The sequence below is a fragment of the Herpailurus yagouaroundi genome, unplaced genomic scaffold (genome assembly GCF_014898765.1).
Source record: "Herpailurus yagouaroundi ecotype Mexico unplaced genomic scaffold, PumYag 184, whole genome shotgun sequence".
Taxonomy (NCBI): domain Eukaryota; kingdom Metazoa; phylum Chordata; class Mammalia; order Carnivora; family Felidae; genus Herpailurus; species Herpailurus yagouaroundi.
Window position 1 is genome coordinate 16614437 of NW_024412415.1, and position 18535 is coordinate 16632971.

Genomic DNA, 18535 nt, shown 5'->3' on the forward strand with positions numbered 1-18535 from the left:
AATTAAATTAAATTAAATTAAATTAAATTAAATTAAATTAAATTAAACAAAACATGCAACTATAACATCTAAAAATAATATCTGAGCAATCCCTAACAAAATAACACCACCATTCTTCACAGAGCTAGAACAAACAATCCGAAAGTTTGCATGGAACCAGAAAAGACCCCGAACAGCCAAAGCAATCTTGAAAAAGAAAACCAAAGCTGGAGGTATCACAGTGCCAGACTTCAAGATGTATTACAAAGCTGTAATCATCAAGACAGTATGGTATTGGCACATAAACAGACACTCAGATCAATGGAACACAACAGAGAACTCAGAAATGGACCCACAAAAGTATGGCCAACTAATCTTTGAGAAAGCAGAAAAAGAACACCCAACGGAATAGAGACAGTCTCTTCAGCAAATGGTTCTAGGAAAACTGGACAGCGACATGCAGAAAAATGAACCTGGACCACTTAAAATGGATGGATGAAAGACCTAAATGTAAGACAGGAAGCCATCAAAATCCAAGAGGAGAAAGCAGGCAAAAACCTCTTTGACCTCAGTCACAGCAACTTCTTATGCTACACATCTCCGGGGGCAAAAATGAACTACTGGGACCTCATCAAAATAAAAAGCTTCTATACAGCGAAGGAAACAATCAGCAAAACTAAAAGGCAACTGACGGAATGAGAGAAGATACTTGCAAGTGACCTATCAGATAAAGGGTTAGTATCCAAAATCTATAAAGAACTTCTCAAACTCAACACCCCCAAAAAAACAAATAATCCACTGAAGAAATGGGCAAAAGACATGAATATCTTCTCCAAAGAAGACATCCAGATGGCCAACCGACACATGAAAATGCTCAACATCACTCATCATCAGGGAAATACAAATCAAAACCACAATGGGACACCACCTCACACCTGTCCGAATGGCTAACATTAACAATTCAGGCAACAACAGATGTTGGCAAGGATGCGGAAAAAGAGGATCTCTTTTGCACTGCTGGTGGGAATGCAAACTGGTGCAGTCACTCTGGAAAACAGTATGGAGGTTCCTCAAAAAACTAAAAAATAGAACTACACTACAACCTGGCAATTGCACTACTAGGTATTTATCCAAGGGATACAGGTGTGCTGTTTCAAAGGAAAACATGCACCCCAAAGTTTATAGCAGTACTATCAACAATGGCCAAAGTATGGAAAGAGCCCAAATGCCCATCAACAGATGAATGGATAAAGATATGGTATATATATATACAATGGAGCAATCAAAAAGAATGAAATCTTGCAACTACATGGATGGAACTGGAGGGTATTATGCTAAGCGAAATTAGTCAGAGAAAGACAAATATCATATGACTTCAGGCATATGAGGAATTTAAGATACAAAACAGATGAACATAAGGGAAGGGAAGCAAAAATAATATTAAAAACAGGGAGGAGGACAAAACATAAGAGACTCTTAAACATAGAGAACAAACAGAATGTTGCTGGAGGGGTTGTGGGAGGGCAGGAGCGCTAAATGGGTAAAGGGCATTAAGGAATCTATTCCTGAAATCACTGTTGCACTATATGCTAACTTAGATGTAAATTAAAAAATTAAATAAACTAATTAATAAATAATAAAATAAAAATAATATCTGAAATGAAAATGCCATTGGGTAAGATTTATAACATATAAGACACCGCAAAGAAAGAAAACCCGTAAACTTGAAAAAATAGCAAAAGACTCTATCCAAACTGAAACAATGACAGAAAAGACTGGAGGGGAACAAAAGGAATAGAACATTAGCAATCTGTGGAACAATATTAAGTATCTCAACACACACACATAATCCAAGGCCCAGAAATGAGGGAGTGGAAATAAAAATTTGAAAACACTGGGCAAAAATCTGAAAACTATTTGAAAGACAAATTTGAGCAGTTCAATAACAACTAAGGAAAACAAGCTTAAAGAAATCACACTAGAGCACTGCTGAAAGCCAGTGATAGAGAAAATCTTAAAAGTAGAAAAGTAGCAAAAAAAAAAAAAAAGAAAGAAAGAAAAGTAGCAGAGTACAAGTGTCACAATATATGCCAAAGAACAAAGCTAATTATGACAGCAGACATCCTATAAAAAAATCATGCAATCCACAGTCACTGTGGTATAGCATCTTACTTTTTTTTTTAAGTTTTATTTACGTAATCTCTAAACCCAACGTGGGGTTCAAATTCACAACCCCAAGATTAAGAGTCGCATGCTGTTCCAAGTGAGCCAGCCAGGTACCCCAACTTGTTTGCAAAGCATCTTTAAAGTAATAAAAGGAAAAAAAAACAAAACTCCTTATCAAATCAGAATCCTGTAAGACTGGAACAAAACTATCAGCCAACCAAAGTGACTGAATAGACATTTACAGAACACTCCACCAGCAAAAGAATAAAAACTCTACTTGAGCGCACAGGAAGTATTCACCAAGATTAACCATATTCTGGGCCACAAAATAAGTCTCAATAAATTAAAATAAGGATGGAAATCATATAAAGTATGTTCTCAGACTACAGTGAAATTAAACTAGAAACCAATAAAAGAAACATACTGGGAAAATCCTCAAGTTTTTGGAAATTAAATGACACACTTTTTATTAACTCATGGATCAAAGAAAGTCACAAAGAAACTAGAAAATATTTGAAAAAATGAAAATAGAAATAATATCAAAATATGCGGGATCTAACTGTACAGTGTTTAGTATAAAAGCTAGTGTATTTATATGCATACTTTGCACTATAAAATATATAGGATACAAATTTGTAATATATAAATTAGAAAACAAGATCTGCAAGCAATACTAATCTAAACTTCCACCTTAAAAAACTAAAAAGGGCAAATTAAACCCAAAGTAAGCAGATAGGAAGAAATAATAAAGAGAACATAATGAAATATGAAAAGAAAAACCAATGAAACAAAAAGACCAACAAAATTCAACATCTATTCACTAGAAACGTTTTCAGCAAACTAAGAAAAGAGACAACTTCTTCAACACAGATATCCTCATACTTACTAAGCATTGGCCATGAGTACTACTCACTACATCCTGAGTCCTGTGAGTCCTTCTAGCTAATCACCAAACCTCAAGGTCATCCTGGGGACACTTGACAAAAGTAGACAAAATATATGAGATAACTGTTTTTAACTACTGAACAAGAGGTACTGAGACTTCAATCCCTGACATGAAGAAAAATATATGAGGTGAGTCCCAAAAATGCACCACACTGGGGCAGTTTCTCAACCATTATGCACTGAGATAATTCCCAGGTAAAAAATGGCAGTGTCAAGAGCTGAGGAAGGAAGCAACAAACAGAATTCCAGACTGCTGAAACAGCGCTAGAATTTGTAGCAGGGTACAAGAGAAGAGAGAACTATAAAGAGGGAGAAAAGAAACTTGCATGAGGAGTCACCATGGGTTCTTGGCCATACACTGAGCTGGATCTGTGTTAGTCAAGACTTTGACACCTAGCAGAAATCACTTGCTGTGGGTCTGAGAATGGAATCATAAAGAGCTAGGAAACACTGCAGTTTTAGCTCAGAGTGAAAAGCCATACTGGGCATACTGGGCATCCTGCTGAGATCCTAAAAAGGTTATACCTTAGGAGTACAGTCCACATTCTAAGACTAAGTTCAAAATAAAAATAGAATTGCCCTAACAAAGAATAAAATCAAGCCTGATAGGACAAAATAATCTGCCAATAATTTAATCACCTGTCAGAACAAAATTCAAATTCTTCAAAGGAAGACAACATAGCCCAGAACTCCTGAGGTGGATCATGCAAACACAGAGCATATAATAAAAAATTACTATATATATTAAAAAGCAAAAAAAGTGACTTGTAATCAAGAAAAAAGTAAATTCAATAATTCAACAGAAACAGACCCTAAATGACACCTGATGTTGGAATTAGTAAAAAAAAATTTTAATGCAGATGTTATAAATATGTTCAAAGACTTCTATAAATAGAAGATGATGTGATAACAAGGATACAGACAGGGCATCTCAGTAGTGACTTAGAAACTGTAATAAAGAATCAAAAATTTTAGAACTGAAAAATATAATGCACAAAAAGTTCACTGGATGGGCCAAACAGCATTATTGGTGACTGCAGAAATAATTAGTGAAACAAAATATACAAAGCTATAGTAGTCAAAGAAAAAAAAGATTAGTGAATCTTAAGACATATCAATACAAACATTCTACTTTAATCAGCATAATTTTAATTATGAATTTTAATTACAAAAAAAAAAAAGCAGGGCCTCAGTAACCCATGGAAAATATCATACAATCTAACAAAGGTATAACTGGAGTCTCAGAGGGAAGAAAGAGAGAATGGGGCAGAAAAATATTTTAAGAAACAATGACTAAAAACTTCCCAATCCAGTGATAGATATGAACTTGCAAATATTACTGCAGAGTATATACAAAGAGAACCACTCTTAGGCACATTGTATACCTGCTGCTGGAAACTAAAGATACAGAAAAAAAATCTTTAAACTAGCAGAGGGAAAAAAGATGGCATTACATACAGAATAACTACACTAGTGACAACTGACGTCTCACCAAAAACAAAAGCCAGAAGACAAAATAACGTTATCTTTAAAGTGCTGGAATGGGAAAACGGTCAACTCAGCATTCTACATCTAGAGAAAATATCCTTCAAAAATGAGTTAAAAAAAAAAAACCTGAAAAATATGAAAATACATTTCAGATAAACCAGAAAATACATTTTCAGATAAACCTGCATTATATCAAACACTAAAGGAAGCTCCTCAGTCTGAGTGGAAAGATACCAGATGGAACCTCACATATAAAGGAAGGAATGTACAAGACTGGAAATGGTAAAACAACTCAGTATATCTAAAATGAACTCACTGTGTACTTTTCTTCCTAGCCTACCTACCAGAGACCTTCTATTATTACTCTTCTAACCCTTCATCAGATCTTAATGAACAAGATTACTATTTACTTAGATAAGTTAGAAATTTAGGTACTATCTTCAAATCTTCCTTTCTCTACACATTCATCAAATCCTATTGAACTTATCTCATTCATCCCTTCAAATATGTCTACCTCTCTTCATCATCATAGCCACTATATTAATTCAAGCTCTGATTTATTCCAAAATTACTCCAAAACTTTCCAAACTACTTTTTTCTCCCAATAATCTCCTCAAAATGCCAACTGCTTTTACCAAAGAAGAAAAAAAAGAAGAAAACAAAATCAAAACTATGTGTCACAGTATATAGTTTAAATGATCTGGTCCCTACTTATTTCTCCAGCTCACATCTTTCCAATATCCATATTACATTCTGCAGTTTCCTGACAGAACCATAATCTCTTTCACTGTCAGGCTTTTCCACATCCTATTCTCTCTGCCTAAATCACTTTTGCTCAATCTTTACCCAACTAATTCACATCCAGCTTTAGAACTCTGCTCATGTAGTTTCATTGGAGTTTCACACCCTATCCTTTTTCTCCCAACTCTGAGTAAAGTAACTCTCAAACATAGTAACCTGTGAGTTTTATACCTTTTTATTCTAACTGATCCTTTTAATAGATTTATTTTTCAAAATTTGTTCAACAGAGTTATGTTATTAAACTTACCTGACAAGTTGCTGACAAATTTGACATCCTGGAAGGCATCTATAAAACAAGGTAAATTATTTATTTCTTAAAAGTTAAAAAAAAAATAGTTTTGTTTTGTTTTGTTTTGTTTTTCAACGTTTATTTATTTTTGGGACACAGAGAGACAGAGCATGAACGGGGGAGGGGCAGAGAGAGAGGGAGACACAGAATCGGCAACAGGCTCCAGGCTCTGAGCCATCAGCCCAGAGCCCGACGCAGGGCTCGAACTCACGGACCGCGAGATCGTGACCTGGCTGAAGTCGGACGCTTAACCGACTGCGCCACCCAGGCGCCCCCCAAAAAAATAGTTTAAACTATATACAATCTATGTAATAGTACAAAACAAAGCAAAATTACATACTTAGTTTAATTTTTCAGTACATATCATAGGTCATTTATACCTTGATATATATATTCAAATAACTATTTTTTTAACTCACATAGTTTCCACTTTTTTTTTTTAATTTTAGAAAGAGAGAAAGCACCAGTGGGGGAGAGAGTCAGAGAGGGGGAGAGAGAGAGAATCTTAAGCAGGCTCCACCCTCAGCGTGGAGCCCAATGCAGGACTCAATCCCACAACCCTGGGATCAGGACCCGAACTGAAATCAAGACTCAGATGCTCAACTGACTGAGCCACCCACGCGTCCCTCCACATTTTTTAAATTGTAGCTGACATACAATGTTAGTTTCAGATATACAACATAGTGATTCAACAATTCTATACATTAGTCAGTGCTCACCAAGATAAGTACAGTCACTATCTGCCACCATACAATGTTATAGTATTATTAACTATATTCCTTATGCTGTACTTTCCTCTCATTATTTATTTTACAACTTAAGTTTGTACCTCTTACTTCCCTTCACCTATTTTACCCAACGCCTCACCCTCCTAATATTTAAAATAGCTTCCATTATTTTAAATACAATTAGTTGTGACAAAAACCAGAAACTATAAGAGAAAAAGACTGATAGATTTAACTACATAAAAATACACTGTGTTATGTGGCAAAAATATGTCACTCATAAAGTCTAAAAAGAAACTGAGAAAAAATAATTGCAGGCAAAAGGTTAGTTTCCCTACTATATAAAGTTTCACCAAATCTACATAAAAAAGGAAAATATATGGATACTTCATAGTAAAAACACATATGAAAAGGTATTTGATTAGAAAAGATTTTTTAACCTTTAAGACAGTATCTTGGAAAGAACAGAGATATGTAGACTCATGTTGGTGGGAGTATAAACTGATACAATCTCTATGGAGGGCAATTTGGTAATACCCATCAAAATGAAAAAAATGTAAACTCCTCAAATTCTAATACCAATACTAAAAGTATAGGCTAAAAAATATTTGTAGCAATATACAAGGTTGTTCATTCATTACAGCATTTTTTTTCTAATAGCAAAAAGAAAAACAGAATAGCTAAAATGTTCGTTAACAAGGGACTACTAAAACAAATTATAATCCAGATATATAATTTAAAAGGATGAAACAATTAAGAAAAGTGGTTACTGCCAAGATAATAAACACAGTGGGTTAAATGGTATGTAATTAAAAGGGAGAGGAAGGAGTAAATACACATCGGCTAGGACATGCAAAGACCATGCAAAGACAGTATCTGGCTATCTCTGAAAGGTATTCCAAGAATTAGTAACATTGGTTTTCTTTAGCAAAGGGAACTTATAGTTAAGGCACAGTGGTAGAAAGGAGCCTTTCACTTATAAATTTTGATATCTTATAAACCCATGTATTAAACCTATTTATATGAACAACTGGGTGGCTCAGTAAGTTAAGCATCTGACTTTGGCTCAGGTCATGATCTCACTGTTCATGGGTTCGAGCCCATCTCAGGCTCTGTGCTGACAGCTCAGAATCTGGAGCCTGCTTCAGATTCTGTGCCTGCCTCTCCCCCACTTGCACTCTCTCTCACTCTCTCTCAAAAATCAACATTAAAAAAAAATTTTTTTAATTAAACCTATTCATAAAAAAACTAATTTTAAAACTCAACTAGTGTAGGGGTGCCTGGATGGCTCAGTCGGTTAAGCGTCTGACTTTGGCTCAGGTCATGATCTCGCAGTTTGTGAGTTCAAGCTCCGCATCAGGCTCTGTAAGGACAAGCTCGGAGCCTGAAGCCTACTTCAGATTCTGTGTCTCCCTTTCTGTCTGCCCTCCCCTGTTCGTGCTCTGTCACTCTGCCTCTCGAAAATAAAAATTAAAAATTAAAAATAAATAAATAAATAAACCTTAAACAAAATTTCAACTAGTATAGAAGGAAATGACCAGCTATCACTGTTTGAAAATTATGCCTCATATGGATGGCTAAAGCCAAAGATACTTAATAACAAAATGAGACTTAACACCTAATGAGTACTTTTATTGTTTCTACTGCAAAATGAAATTAATGAATTTATAGGAAATAAACTCCATATTAATAATATAATCTACTTTTTTAATAAATCAAAAACATAATTTCCTCCCAAAGAAAGAACAATGTCTTACTTTGAAATGACACACTGAACTAAGGAGATCTAAATTCTAATCCCACCTTTATGAATTATTAGTCATGTGACCTGGGAAATGTCACTTCTGCTCTCTGGTTAAGAAATGTAGTATTACATTGTAACAAAACATCTATAATAATTAGAAAGAAATTCAAATTGATTCAAAAAATAATGACTGAAAGAGACATTAAGATGATCTGTTTTGGGGTGCCTGAGTAGCTTAGTCAGTTAAGCATCCAACTCTTGATTTCGGCACAGGTTGTGATCTCATGGTCATGAAAATAGAGCCCTGTGTCAGCGATTCTCTCTCCCCCTCTCTCTTTGCCCTTACCCTGCACATATGCATATACTCTCTCTCTCTCAAAAAAGAAAAAAATAATAATGTTTTAATTATCTAAAAGACATTTACAGAACCTTCAAAAAATTGAATATAAAAAGATAGAAAATGTTTTCTCAAAAATCAAATAAATGCAAATTTAAAACATACACTATTTTCTACTTAACACTTTCTTGAAGATAATGAAAAATGTTACTCTAATCAATATTTAATAAAGTAAGCATTCTTGTCACTACTGGTAATAATATATATTGCTTTAATCCTTTTAGAAAGTCTTTTGGCATTACATACCCTAAGAGGGGGAAAAAACCTTAAATACAGGGGTGCCTGGGTGGCTCAGTCAGTTGAGCGTCCGACTTTGGCTCAGGTCATGATCTCACGGTTTGTGAGTTCAAGCCCCACTTCGGGCTCTGTGCTGACAGCTTGGGACCTGGAGCCTGCTTTGGATTCTGTGTCTCCCTCTCTCTCTGCTCCTCCCCTGCTCACACTCTGTCTCTCTCTCAAAAATAAATAAAGATTTAAAAAAATTAAAGGAAAATAAAATTGACAAAACCTGTTTATTCTGACTGATTTGTGGTAAGAAAAGAAATTAAAAAAAAAAAAAAAAACCTTAAATACAAAAAAAGTTTTACCCTCTAAGGTCTTCATTATGGCCTAATTTTACTTTATAATGGCTAAGAATTGAAAACCACCCAAATCTGCCCAACAGTGGAACAGGTATGCGAATTATGGCATATACACTAACAGAATATTAGTATTACCATTCTTATAAAATATCTGCAATATCAAAAAATATACTACTATAACATTTTGTTAAAGAGCATATACCGTATTTTACAGACTAAATGTAGCAGTATTTTAAAACAAAACCTACTGAAGAAATATTAAAAGTAAATGCACCAAAATGTTATTAATAATGACTGCCTTGACATACTGAAACTCTGAGTACTGAACCAACTTTCTGATTCTCAAAAGTTTTCAAAATTTATCATGTACATGGCTCTTCTAACAGATATTTGTTTAAGAGAGACATATATTCAAAATAGAGTTTTCCCACTGTCAAAGAGAAATGTTGAATTCAAACAGCAGGTTTATGAAATGTAACAAACAGAAGGTTTAGAAATTCCATTCAACAAATATTTACTAAATACCCACTATGAACAATAACAGTGACAGATGCTATAATTTAAAATACACCAGTTAATAAAAAATTACCCATTTCCCTATTTTTCCAAAAAGTTTTATTATTGATGTATAGTTGACATACCACTGTTATATAAGTTTCAGGTATACAACATAGTGACCAACTATACTGAAGATGCATACCACAGTAAATTGTCCCATTATTATAATATTACTGACTATACTCCTTATGCTGTACTTTTTTTTTCTCTCTGTGACTTAATTCATTTTATTCATTTATTTCATGCATCTCCCCACCACACCCCTCACCCTCCACCCCATCTACTCTGGAAACTACCAATTTGTTCTCTGTATTTATGAGTCTATTTTTATCTGTTCTGGTTTTCAGAGTCCATATATGAGTAAAATCATATGGTATTTGTCTTTCTCTGTCTTACTTATTTCTCTTAGCATAATACCCTCAAGGTCCATCCATGTTGTTACAAATAGCAAGATTCCATTCTTCTTTATGACTAAGTAATATTCCACTGTATGTGTATACACACACCACACACCCACACACCCACACAGTATCTTCTTTATTTATCTATTGATGAACACTTATGATGCTTCCACAGCTGGGCTACTGTAAATAAGGCTGCAAGAAATACAGGAGTGCATATATCTTTTTTAATCAGTGTTTTTGTTTTCTTTGGGTACTAAGTAGTGGAATACCTGATCAAATGGTATTCCTATTTTTAATTTTTGAGGACCACCACACTTTCATGGTCACTGTATCAAATTACATTCCCACAAATAGTGCAAAATGGTTCCCTTTTCTCCACATCTTTGCCACCACTTTTTATTTTTTGTCATTCTGATACTAGCCATTCTGACTAGTAGGAGATGAGGATAGCTCATTGATTTTTTTTTTTTTCTTTCCATTGAGACTTTGATTTTCATTTCCCTGATGATTAGTGATGTTGAGCATCTTTTCATGTATCTGTTGGCCATCTGTATGTCTTCTCTGGGACAATGTCTATTTGGGTCTTCTGCCTAATTTTAATCAGACCATTTTTTTTTGCTGTTAAGTTATAGACGTTCTTTATACATTTAGGACACTAACCTCTTACCAGATATATCATTTGCAAATATCTTCTCCCACTCAGTAAGTTGCCTTTTGTTTTATTAATGGCTTCCTTTGATGTGGAAAAGCCTTTCATTTTTGTATAATCCTAATAGCTTATTACTGCTTTTGTTTCCCTTGCTTGAGGAGACATTTCCATAAAAATGTTGCTAAGGCATATATACAAGAGATTACTTGCTTATTTTCTTCTAGGAGTTTAATGATTTCAGGTCTCACATTTAAGTCTTTAATCCATTTTGAGTTTATTTTTGTTTATGGTATAAGAAAGCAGTCCAGTTTTATTCTTTGCATGTAGCTGTCCATTTTTCTCAACACTATTTGATGAAGAAATGGCTTTTTTCCCCACTGTATATTTTTGCTATCTTTCTCACAGATTAATTGACCATATAAGCATGGGTTATTTCCGGGCTCTCTATCCTATTCCATTAACCTCTATTTTTGTGCCAGTACCATACTGTTTTGCTTACTATAGTTTTGTAGTATATCTTGAAATCTGGGATTGTGCTAACCTTCAGCTTTGTTCTTCTTTCTCAAGATTGCTTTGGCTATATAGGGTCTTCTGTGGTTTCATATAAATTTTAGGTTGATTTATTATAGTTCTGAATTTGGCTATGTTTTGATAAGAGTCATATATCAAATGGAAGTAAAAGTTGCAGAGAAGTTAACTGAGCAGAGAAGAAGATTTGGCAGGAGATGAGAAAGGTAAGAAGATTCAAAATTCTTTCTCAACTAATTTTTCCTAAGTGCCTGTAAAGAGAGGTTCTCTGTATGCTAGGAACCTCTCTGCATGACAGGAAATAACTCTATCTTTGATTTGCCCTTTCAAACTTTTTTCTATTTTTATGCCTCAAAAAAAAAATTATGAAAAATGTTACTTCAGTAAATACCTCAATAGGTCAACTTTTTCTTGAATTTTAACTAGCACCTTTACTTTAAAATTTTTCTATTACCAAAACCATTTTAAAGACCAAAAAGTCAATTAGAGATGCCTATAACCTCTGACAACAGGTTTTCTAGGAGATGCTGAGTTCTATCCACATTTTGGCAAATAAATACAGCAACTATTAGGTTTGCATTGGTTTCTTTAGCATGAACCATAGTGTTGGGTACTCAAAAGATGTTTAATAAATACCTACACATTTTTAAGTTCTCATTATCAGTGAATCAGTTAAAAATGAGTCTTAACTGCCCTATCTTTGTAACATACTAGTATGATCTGTGGGAGTATAGGGATGGGGGAATACTCTGAAGAAGTAAACATCATTAAGAACTCCAGGGTGCCTGTGTGGCTCAGTTGTGAAACATGTGACTTCAGCTCAGGTCAGGATCTCATCGTTTGTGAGTTAGAGTTGCACACATCAGGTGAGCTTGAGCCCTGCACTGGGTGAGCACAAGCCCTGCTTTGGGTAAAACATGAGCCCCGCTTTGGCTGAGCCCCAGTTCTCTGTGTCTCTCTCTGCCCCTCATGGGATCCTCTGCCCCTTGCTCACTAGCCCCCTCTCTATCTCTCAAAAATACAAAAAATAAGAACTCCAGAATACTGATATTGTGCTAAGGATATCTCCTTCTCTCAATCTTAAATAATTAACAGCATGCACAAAAGTTAACAATAATTATAACTATTTTACTAATTTTGGCTTTTATCTGTACTGACAGCTCAGAGCCTGGAGCCTGGGGCCTACTTCTGATTCTGTGTCTCCCCCTCTCTCTCTGCCCCACCCCTGCTCATGCTGTCTCTCTCTCAAAAATAAATAAGCATTAAAAATAATAATTTGGTTTTTAATAAATAAACTCCAATATAATTTACATCTAAATTTCTAGAAGAACCCAAGAAACAAAGGTATGCTTACCTGTGAGGGTCTTTGGAACTTGGTATAATATATACACATTCCCTCTTCGTCAAAGTGCTTTCTATCCAGGATTTCTGGGACTGAAACAAAAAGTTTTAAAAGATGGTTTATAAATTAACCCACCAATACTACAGTAAAATAATGTAATGATAAACACATAAAAACAAATAATTCCATACTATTTAATTTTTTTCCCAATCCACTAAATATTTACCGTTAAGTATATAGTAAAGGCTTACTGAAGATAGCATACCTAAAATATCAGAATGAGTCCATTCAAGTCCATTGTTATTTGGATTACTAAATCAACATGCTGTGAAGATACTATTGCTTCATATAATGCGAGGAGGAAAATCAAGTTTGAGATTCCCACTATGGGCCAAAAACCTCAAGAGGGGGCAGTATGATCCTGGGAAATGGATCATTTAAAAGCCAATTAAAAGTGACCGTCAGAGGGGCGCCTGGGTGGCACAGTCGGTTAAGCGTCCGACTTCAGCCAGGTCACGATCTCACAGTCCGTGAGTCCGAGCCCCGCGTCGGGCTCTGGGCTGATGGCTCAGGGCCTGGAGCCTGTTTCCGATTCTGTGTCTCCCTCTCTCTCTGCCCCTCCCCCGTTCATGCTCTGTCTCTCTCTGTCCCAAAAATAAATAAACGTTGAAAAAAAAATTAAAAAAAAAAAAGTGACCGTCAGAAAAAGATATCAAACAAATCCTAAAAGAAAAATATCAGGAAAAATAGAGACTAAACTTCAATAGAGATAGGGCAAGTTATTACATGATTACAGATGTCTGATTCACCAGATTGCTGTAACAATCTTAAATCTGAATAACCAAGTCAATAGTCTCAAAATATATAAAGTGAAAATTTAACAGGGAAAATAAGACAAATTTAGGATCACAGTGGAAGATTAAAAAATTCCATCAATTACTGTAAAATTTGAAATAATTTTTAAAATTTAAAAGATATTTTATTTTGGAGAAAGAGGGAGTATGAGTGGGGGAGAGGGGCAGAGGGAAAGAAAGAGAGTATCTTAAGCAGGCTCCACATACAGCATGGAGCCCGATGCGAGGCTCAATCCCACAAACCATGAGATCATGACCTGAGCCTAAATCAAGAGTCAGATGCTTGACCAATTAAGCCACCCACACACCCCTAACCGATTTTTTTTAATTAATTTTTTATATCACTACTTAGGCTTCTCCCTGGATCCTTAGACTCTTAGACTCTGGATCCTTATCCTGCTACTGGTGACTGATTACAAAAGGATGAGGCATTATGTACTGGGACAGACAAAACTCTATACATTATAATAGATTAAAGACCATTGGTTCCATCCTCCATGTAATATATCAGTATTAACAGGACAATCCAAAAAGGAAGAGCCCATGTTCTAAAAGGAAACCTCTAGGAGAAGAAACATAAGACAAAATTATGATGGGTGAAGTTTTGCAGGTTCCTTTCAAATCCTTCAGGTACCCTAATGATAAAACTTAGTCTGTCCCCCAATGCTAATTCTGGTACCAAAATTCTGTCTCTCCATCCAAAATGTCCATCTCCTAGGTCAATGGTTCTTTATTTAAATATACTCACTTAGGTAGGAGCAAATTATACCATAATCTCCTGGTTATAAAAAAACACAGGATGACCGCTAGAAGAGCACTGAATCAGCAAAATATCTTACATTCTAAAACTCACTTAGCATAATCCCTCCACCATTCCCTAACTACTCCATAACTATTCCATAATATAACTAGACAAAAACAAAACAATGACCTCTAGTTTCACTTTAAAACCCTGACCACAGGAGCACCTGGGTGTCTCAGTTGGTTAGGCAACTGACTTCGGCTCAGGTCATGATCTCACAGTTCATGAGTTCGAGCCCCGCGTTGGGCTCTGTGCTGACAGCTCAGAGCCCGGAGCCTACTTCAGATTCTGTGTCTTCCCCTCTCTCTACCCCTCCCCTGCTCATGCTCTGTGTCTGTCTCTCAATAATAAATAAACGTTAAAAAAAAAAAAAAACTCTGACCACAAACCTCAAATGCTCCTTAATGATGCCCAATAATCGCACAATATTTCTCTGGTCCATTTTCTCATTCTCCTGTATGATTTCACAGTATTTCCTTCTTTCCTCAAACCTCTAACCCTCCTTTCCCATTCTTAATCTCAAAAGATGACCTCACTTCCCATTTAACTGAGCAAATTTAAGCAACAAGAACATGTACAACTTCCATCACATCTAGCCACTAATGAGCCCATATATTCTGCTTTCCTTCCTGTGACTATGTTTACTTCTATTTAAGTTCAACCACTCCTCTTGCATCCTAGGTCCCACACACCTCACGAAGTAAAGGTCATTCTCTACCAGTTAATTTTTTTTTTTGTCCTTTATTAACTCATTCCCATCAACATGCAACATGCTACCAACACTCATTTTAAAAAACAAAAACAAACTTTTGTTTGACCCCACCTTCTCCTCAAGTTAACACTCCATATTTCTGCCTCCACCTACAGTACAGATCACAGGTAAAAGTTTTTCCCTCTTTTCTTTTCCTCCCATGCTTTCTAAACCGCACTCCAGTCAGACTTTCAAGCCAACCATTCTTTCTCTAAATCCAAAAATCAATTTTCAGGACTCATCTTCACTGATATATCAGCAGCATTTAACAAAGCTGATCATTCTCACCTACTTAAAACATCTTCATAAGTTAGTTTGGTTTTCTTCTCTTCACTGCTCACTCCTTCCACCTCCTTTGCTGATTCCTCCCTTTATCTCCCCAATCTTTGGAGTTCTTTTTCCCAATTATATTCACTCACATCCAGTTTATTATCAATAACTAGATGACTCCCAAATTTATATTTCTACACTAGCTCCTTCCCTAAACTCCATGCTCATATATTCAACTGCCTACTCAACAGCTTTACTCTGATGTCCAAGAGGCATCTCAAACTTAAGATGCAGTATCTGGGTGGCTGAGTTGGGTAAGTGTCCGTCTCTTGGTTTCAGCTCAGGTCATGATCTCATGGTTCATGAGATCAAGCCCCGTGTCAGGCTCTGTGCTGATAGCATGGAACTTGCTGGGCATTCTCTCTCTACCTCTGTCTCTGGCCCTCCCCTGTGTGCATGCTCTCTCAAAACAAACAAACAAACAAACAAACAAGACAGCCTAAACTGAACTCACCTTTCATTGAAACACTTATTTCTTAGTCTTCCCCATCTCAGTAAATGGCAACTCTATTCTTCCAGTTCTATTTTTTAAGGCAAAAATCTCAGTGACATTCTTGATTTCCTCTTTATCTACTTCCCCTATAAAACCCCATGAGCAAAATCTGTCAGGTTGCCTTCAAAACACATCCAGAATCCAGCCACTTCTCACATCTTCACTGCTACTATTCTGATCCAAGCCATTACCACCTTTTGCCTGGCTTACCAGAAATCACTCTATCACCCTTGCTACTTTACAGTCTATTCCTCAAGAGAGATAATCTTTTAAAAATGTGTCATTATGTCACTTCTCTCTCAAGACTCTCCAATGCCTTCACGTCTTACTCAAGAGTGTTATAAAAGCCAAAGTCCTTACAATAGCCTTTAAGGTCCTACTGCTTTGCATCTCTGCATCCTGCTTCATTACTTTGATTCTATCACCTCCTTCAAGTATTTGAGCAAATGTCACTTTCTCAGTGAGGCTTACACTATTTAAAAATGCAATTTCCAACACCATCCCTCACCGTCTTATGGAACTACAGAGTAATAGGGCCATCATCCCCAGGATCACATTTAAAGCACTGTCCTGAGAACCAAAAGATCTGACCATGTCAGTTTAAACTACTAGTATATTATTCCTAATCTAGACCTTTCTCCCACTCCACAACCATACACTGAAACTAAGGCAGAGCACATGTAACTGAAAAGACAAGACATTTCATGGAATTTCTGCTTGTAACTTAAAAAAAATATTTGGTAGTGCTACTCTAACATATGATGATGTGAGGCTGAACTTCTACCAAAACCAACTTAACCTGCTGCTTAAAACTCATGAAATTTTCTTTATGCTATTATTAAGAAACACAGGATTCAGGAGTAGTGCTGAAATTACATTGTGATTTGCTTATTTAAAGTCTGCATCTCTTAGGGGCGCCTGGGTGGCTCAGCTGGTTAAGCATCTGACAGGCTCAGGTCATGATCACGGCTCGTGAGTTCGAGCCCCACGTCAGGCTCTGCTGACAGCTCAGAGTCTGGAGCCTGCTTTGGACTCTGTGTCTCCCTTACTCTCTCTGCACCTCCCCTGCCCCTCTCAAAAATAAACATTAAAAATATATATAAGGTTTGCATCTCTTAGACAAATTGGAAATGGTTTGTAAAAAAAAGAAAAGGCAGGTTAGTGATTGTACTTATTGCTATACGCTTATTGCTTGTTCACTTATTAATATAATTCAGATACAGATAATATGGGAAAGTTTGGTCATTTTAAACATAAACTTACTATCACCCAGCAATTCCACTCTGACGTATCTTTCCAAGAAAAAGAAAAACATGTCCACACACAGACTTGTATCTGAATGTTCACAGAAGCAATATTCGTAACAGGCAACAAAATAAAATATCCATATAATAGTATACTACTTATTAAGAGGGACAAGCTAAGGATAACATGCAACATTGCTACACCTCAAAAACATTACACTAAGTGAAAAAAGGCACATAAGATTATGTAACTGCATTTGCATGAAATTTCTAGAAAAAGACAAAAACATAGGAACTGTTAAGTTTAGTAAATGCCTGGGGCTAAGAGTAAGAGGAGTGATAAACTGCAAACACATACTAGGAAACTTTGGGAGAGGAGAGAAGTGTGCTAAAACTGTATTGTGGTGGTTATAAAACTAAATTTACTAAAAGCCATCAAACTTGTATACTTACAGAGGGCAAATTTTAGAGTATGTGCATTATACCACAATAAAGCTACTTGAAAGGCAGGGGAGGGTTAAGAAACATATAAAAACAGAATGAAGAGAACAAATGTATGTTTAATCAGAGTTCCAGAAGGAGAAAAGGGAAAGAATGGGCAAAGGCAATGTTTAAAGAAATGATAAGAATTTCCCAAAACTGATGAAAAACGATTTGCAGATTCTGAAAACCCAACATGAAGATAAAGAAAAAAGTTATTAAAAGACAATAAATTCAGAATAAGTTAGAGGTAAAATATTCCAGCAATGATCTTCTATTACAGTTACAAGTTTATAAAACACCTCAAGCCATATGTTTTCAAATACAAAGTGGTTGTTTTGCTGTGTTTTGCTTTGTTTTTAGTAATTTCTATACCCAACATGGGGCTCCAATTCACAAACTCCAGATCAAGAGTCACATGCGTTTCTGACTGAGCCAGCCAGGCATCCCTGACAGTGGTGTTTACAATTTACTTTGTATAACAAATGAAGATCAAAGGAGTACAAACCCATGGGGGCAGGGGTCTTTCTAGGCTCAATCAGAAATAAAGACACCACCCCCCCAAAGACTCTCATAATCCCATAGCTACATTTGGCATGGCCTCTTATAAAAATAGATTGGGGTGGGGCGCCTGGGTGGCTCAGGGTGTTAAGCGATGGACTCTTGATTTCGGCTCAGTTCATGATGTCATGGTAGTGAGATCAAGTCCCAAGTTAAGTACTGCATAAGCCCAGGGCCTGCTTAGGGTTCTCTCCTTCTGCCCTTCTCCCACTCACACATGAGCGCTCACTCGCTCTCCAAATAAGTGAACATTAAAAAAAGTGGGGGAGGGGCAGTGAGAGAGGGAGAGAGATTCCCAAGCAGGCTCCATACTGTCAGTGTGGAGCTCCATGTGGGACTTGAACTCACAAACTGTGAGATCATGACCTGAGCTGAAGTCACGTGCTCAACTGACTGAGCCACCCAGGCACACCCCCCCCCCCCC

General features: G+C 36.2%; 1 protein-coding gene across 3 annotated transcripts in view; it reads right to left on the reverse strand.

The window, feature by feature from the left end:
- Window positions 1–18535, reverse strand: part of TRPM7 (transient receptor potential cation channel subfamily M member 7) — a 123719-nt gene that overhangs the window by 88484 nt on the left and 16700 nt on the right. For all 3 annotated transcript variants that reach the window (XM_040492677.1, XM_040492678.1, XM_040492676.1), the window contains exons 2-3: window positions 12609–12688; window positions 5627–5665 (exon numbers count right to left, since the gene is read on the reverse strand). In XM_040492677.1, coding sequence (XP_040348611.1) covers window positions 5627–5665; window positions 12609–12688 — 119 coding nt within the window. The remainder of the gene's footprint in view (window positions 1–5626; window positions 5666–12608; window positions 12689–18535) is intronic.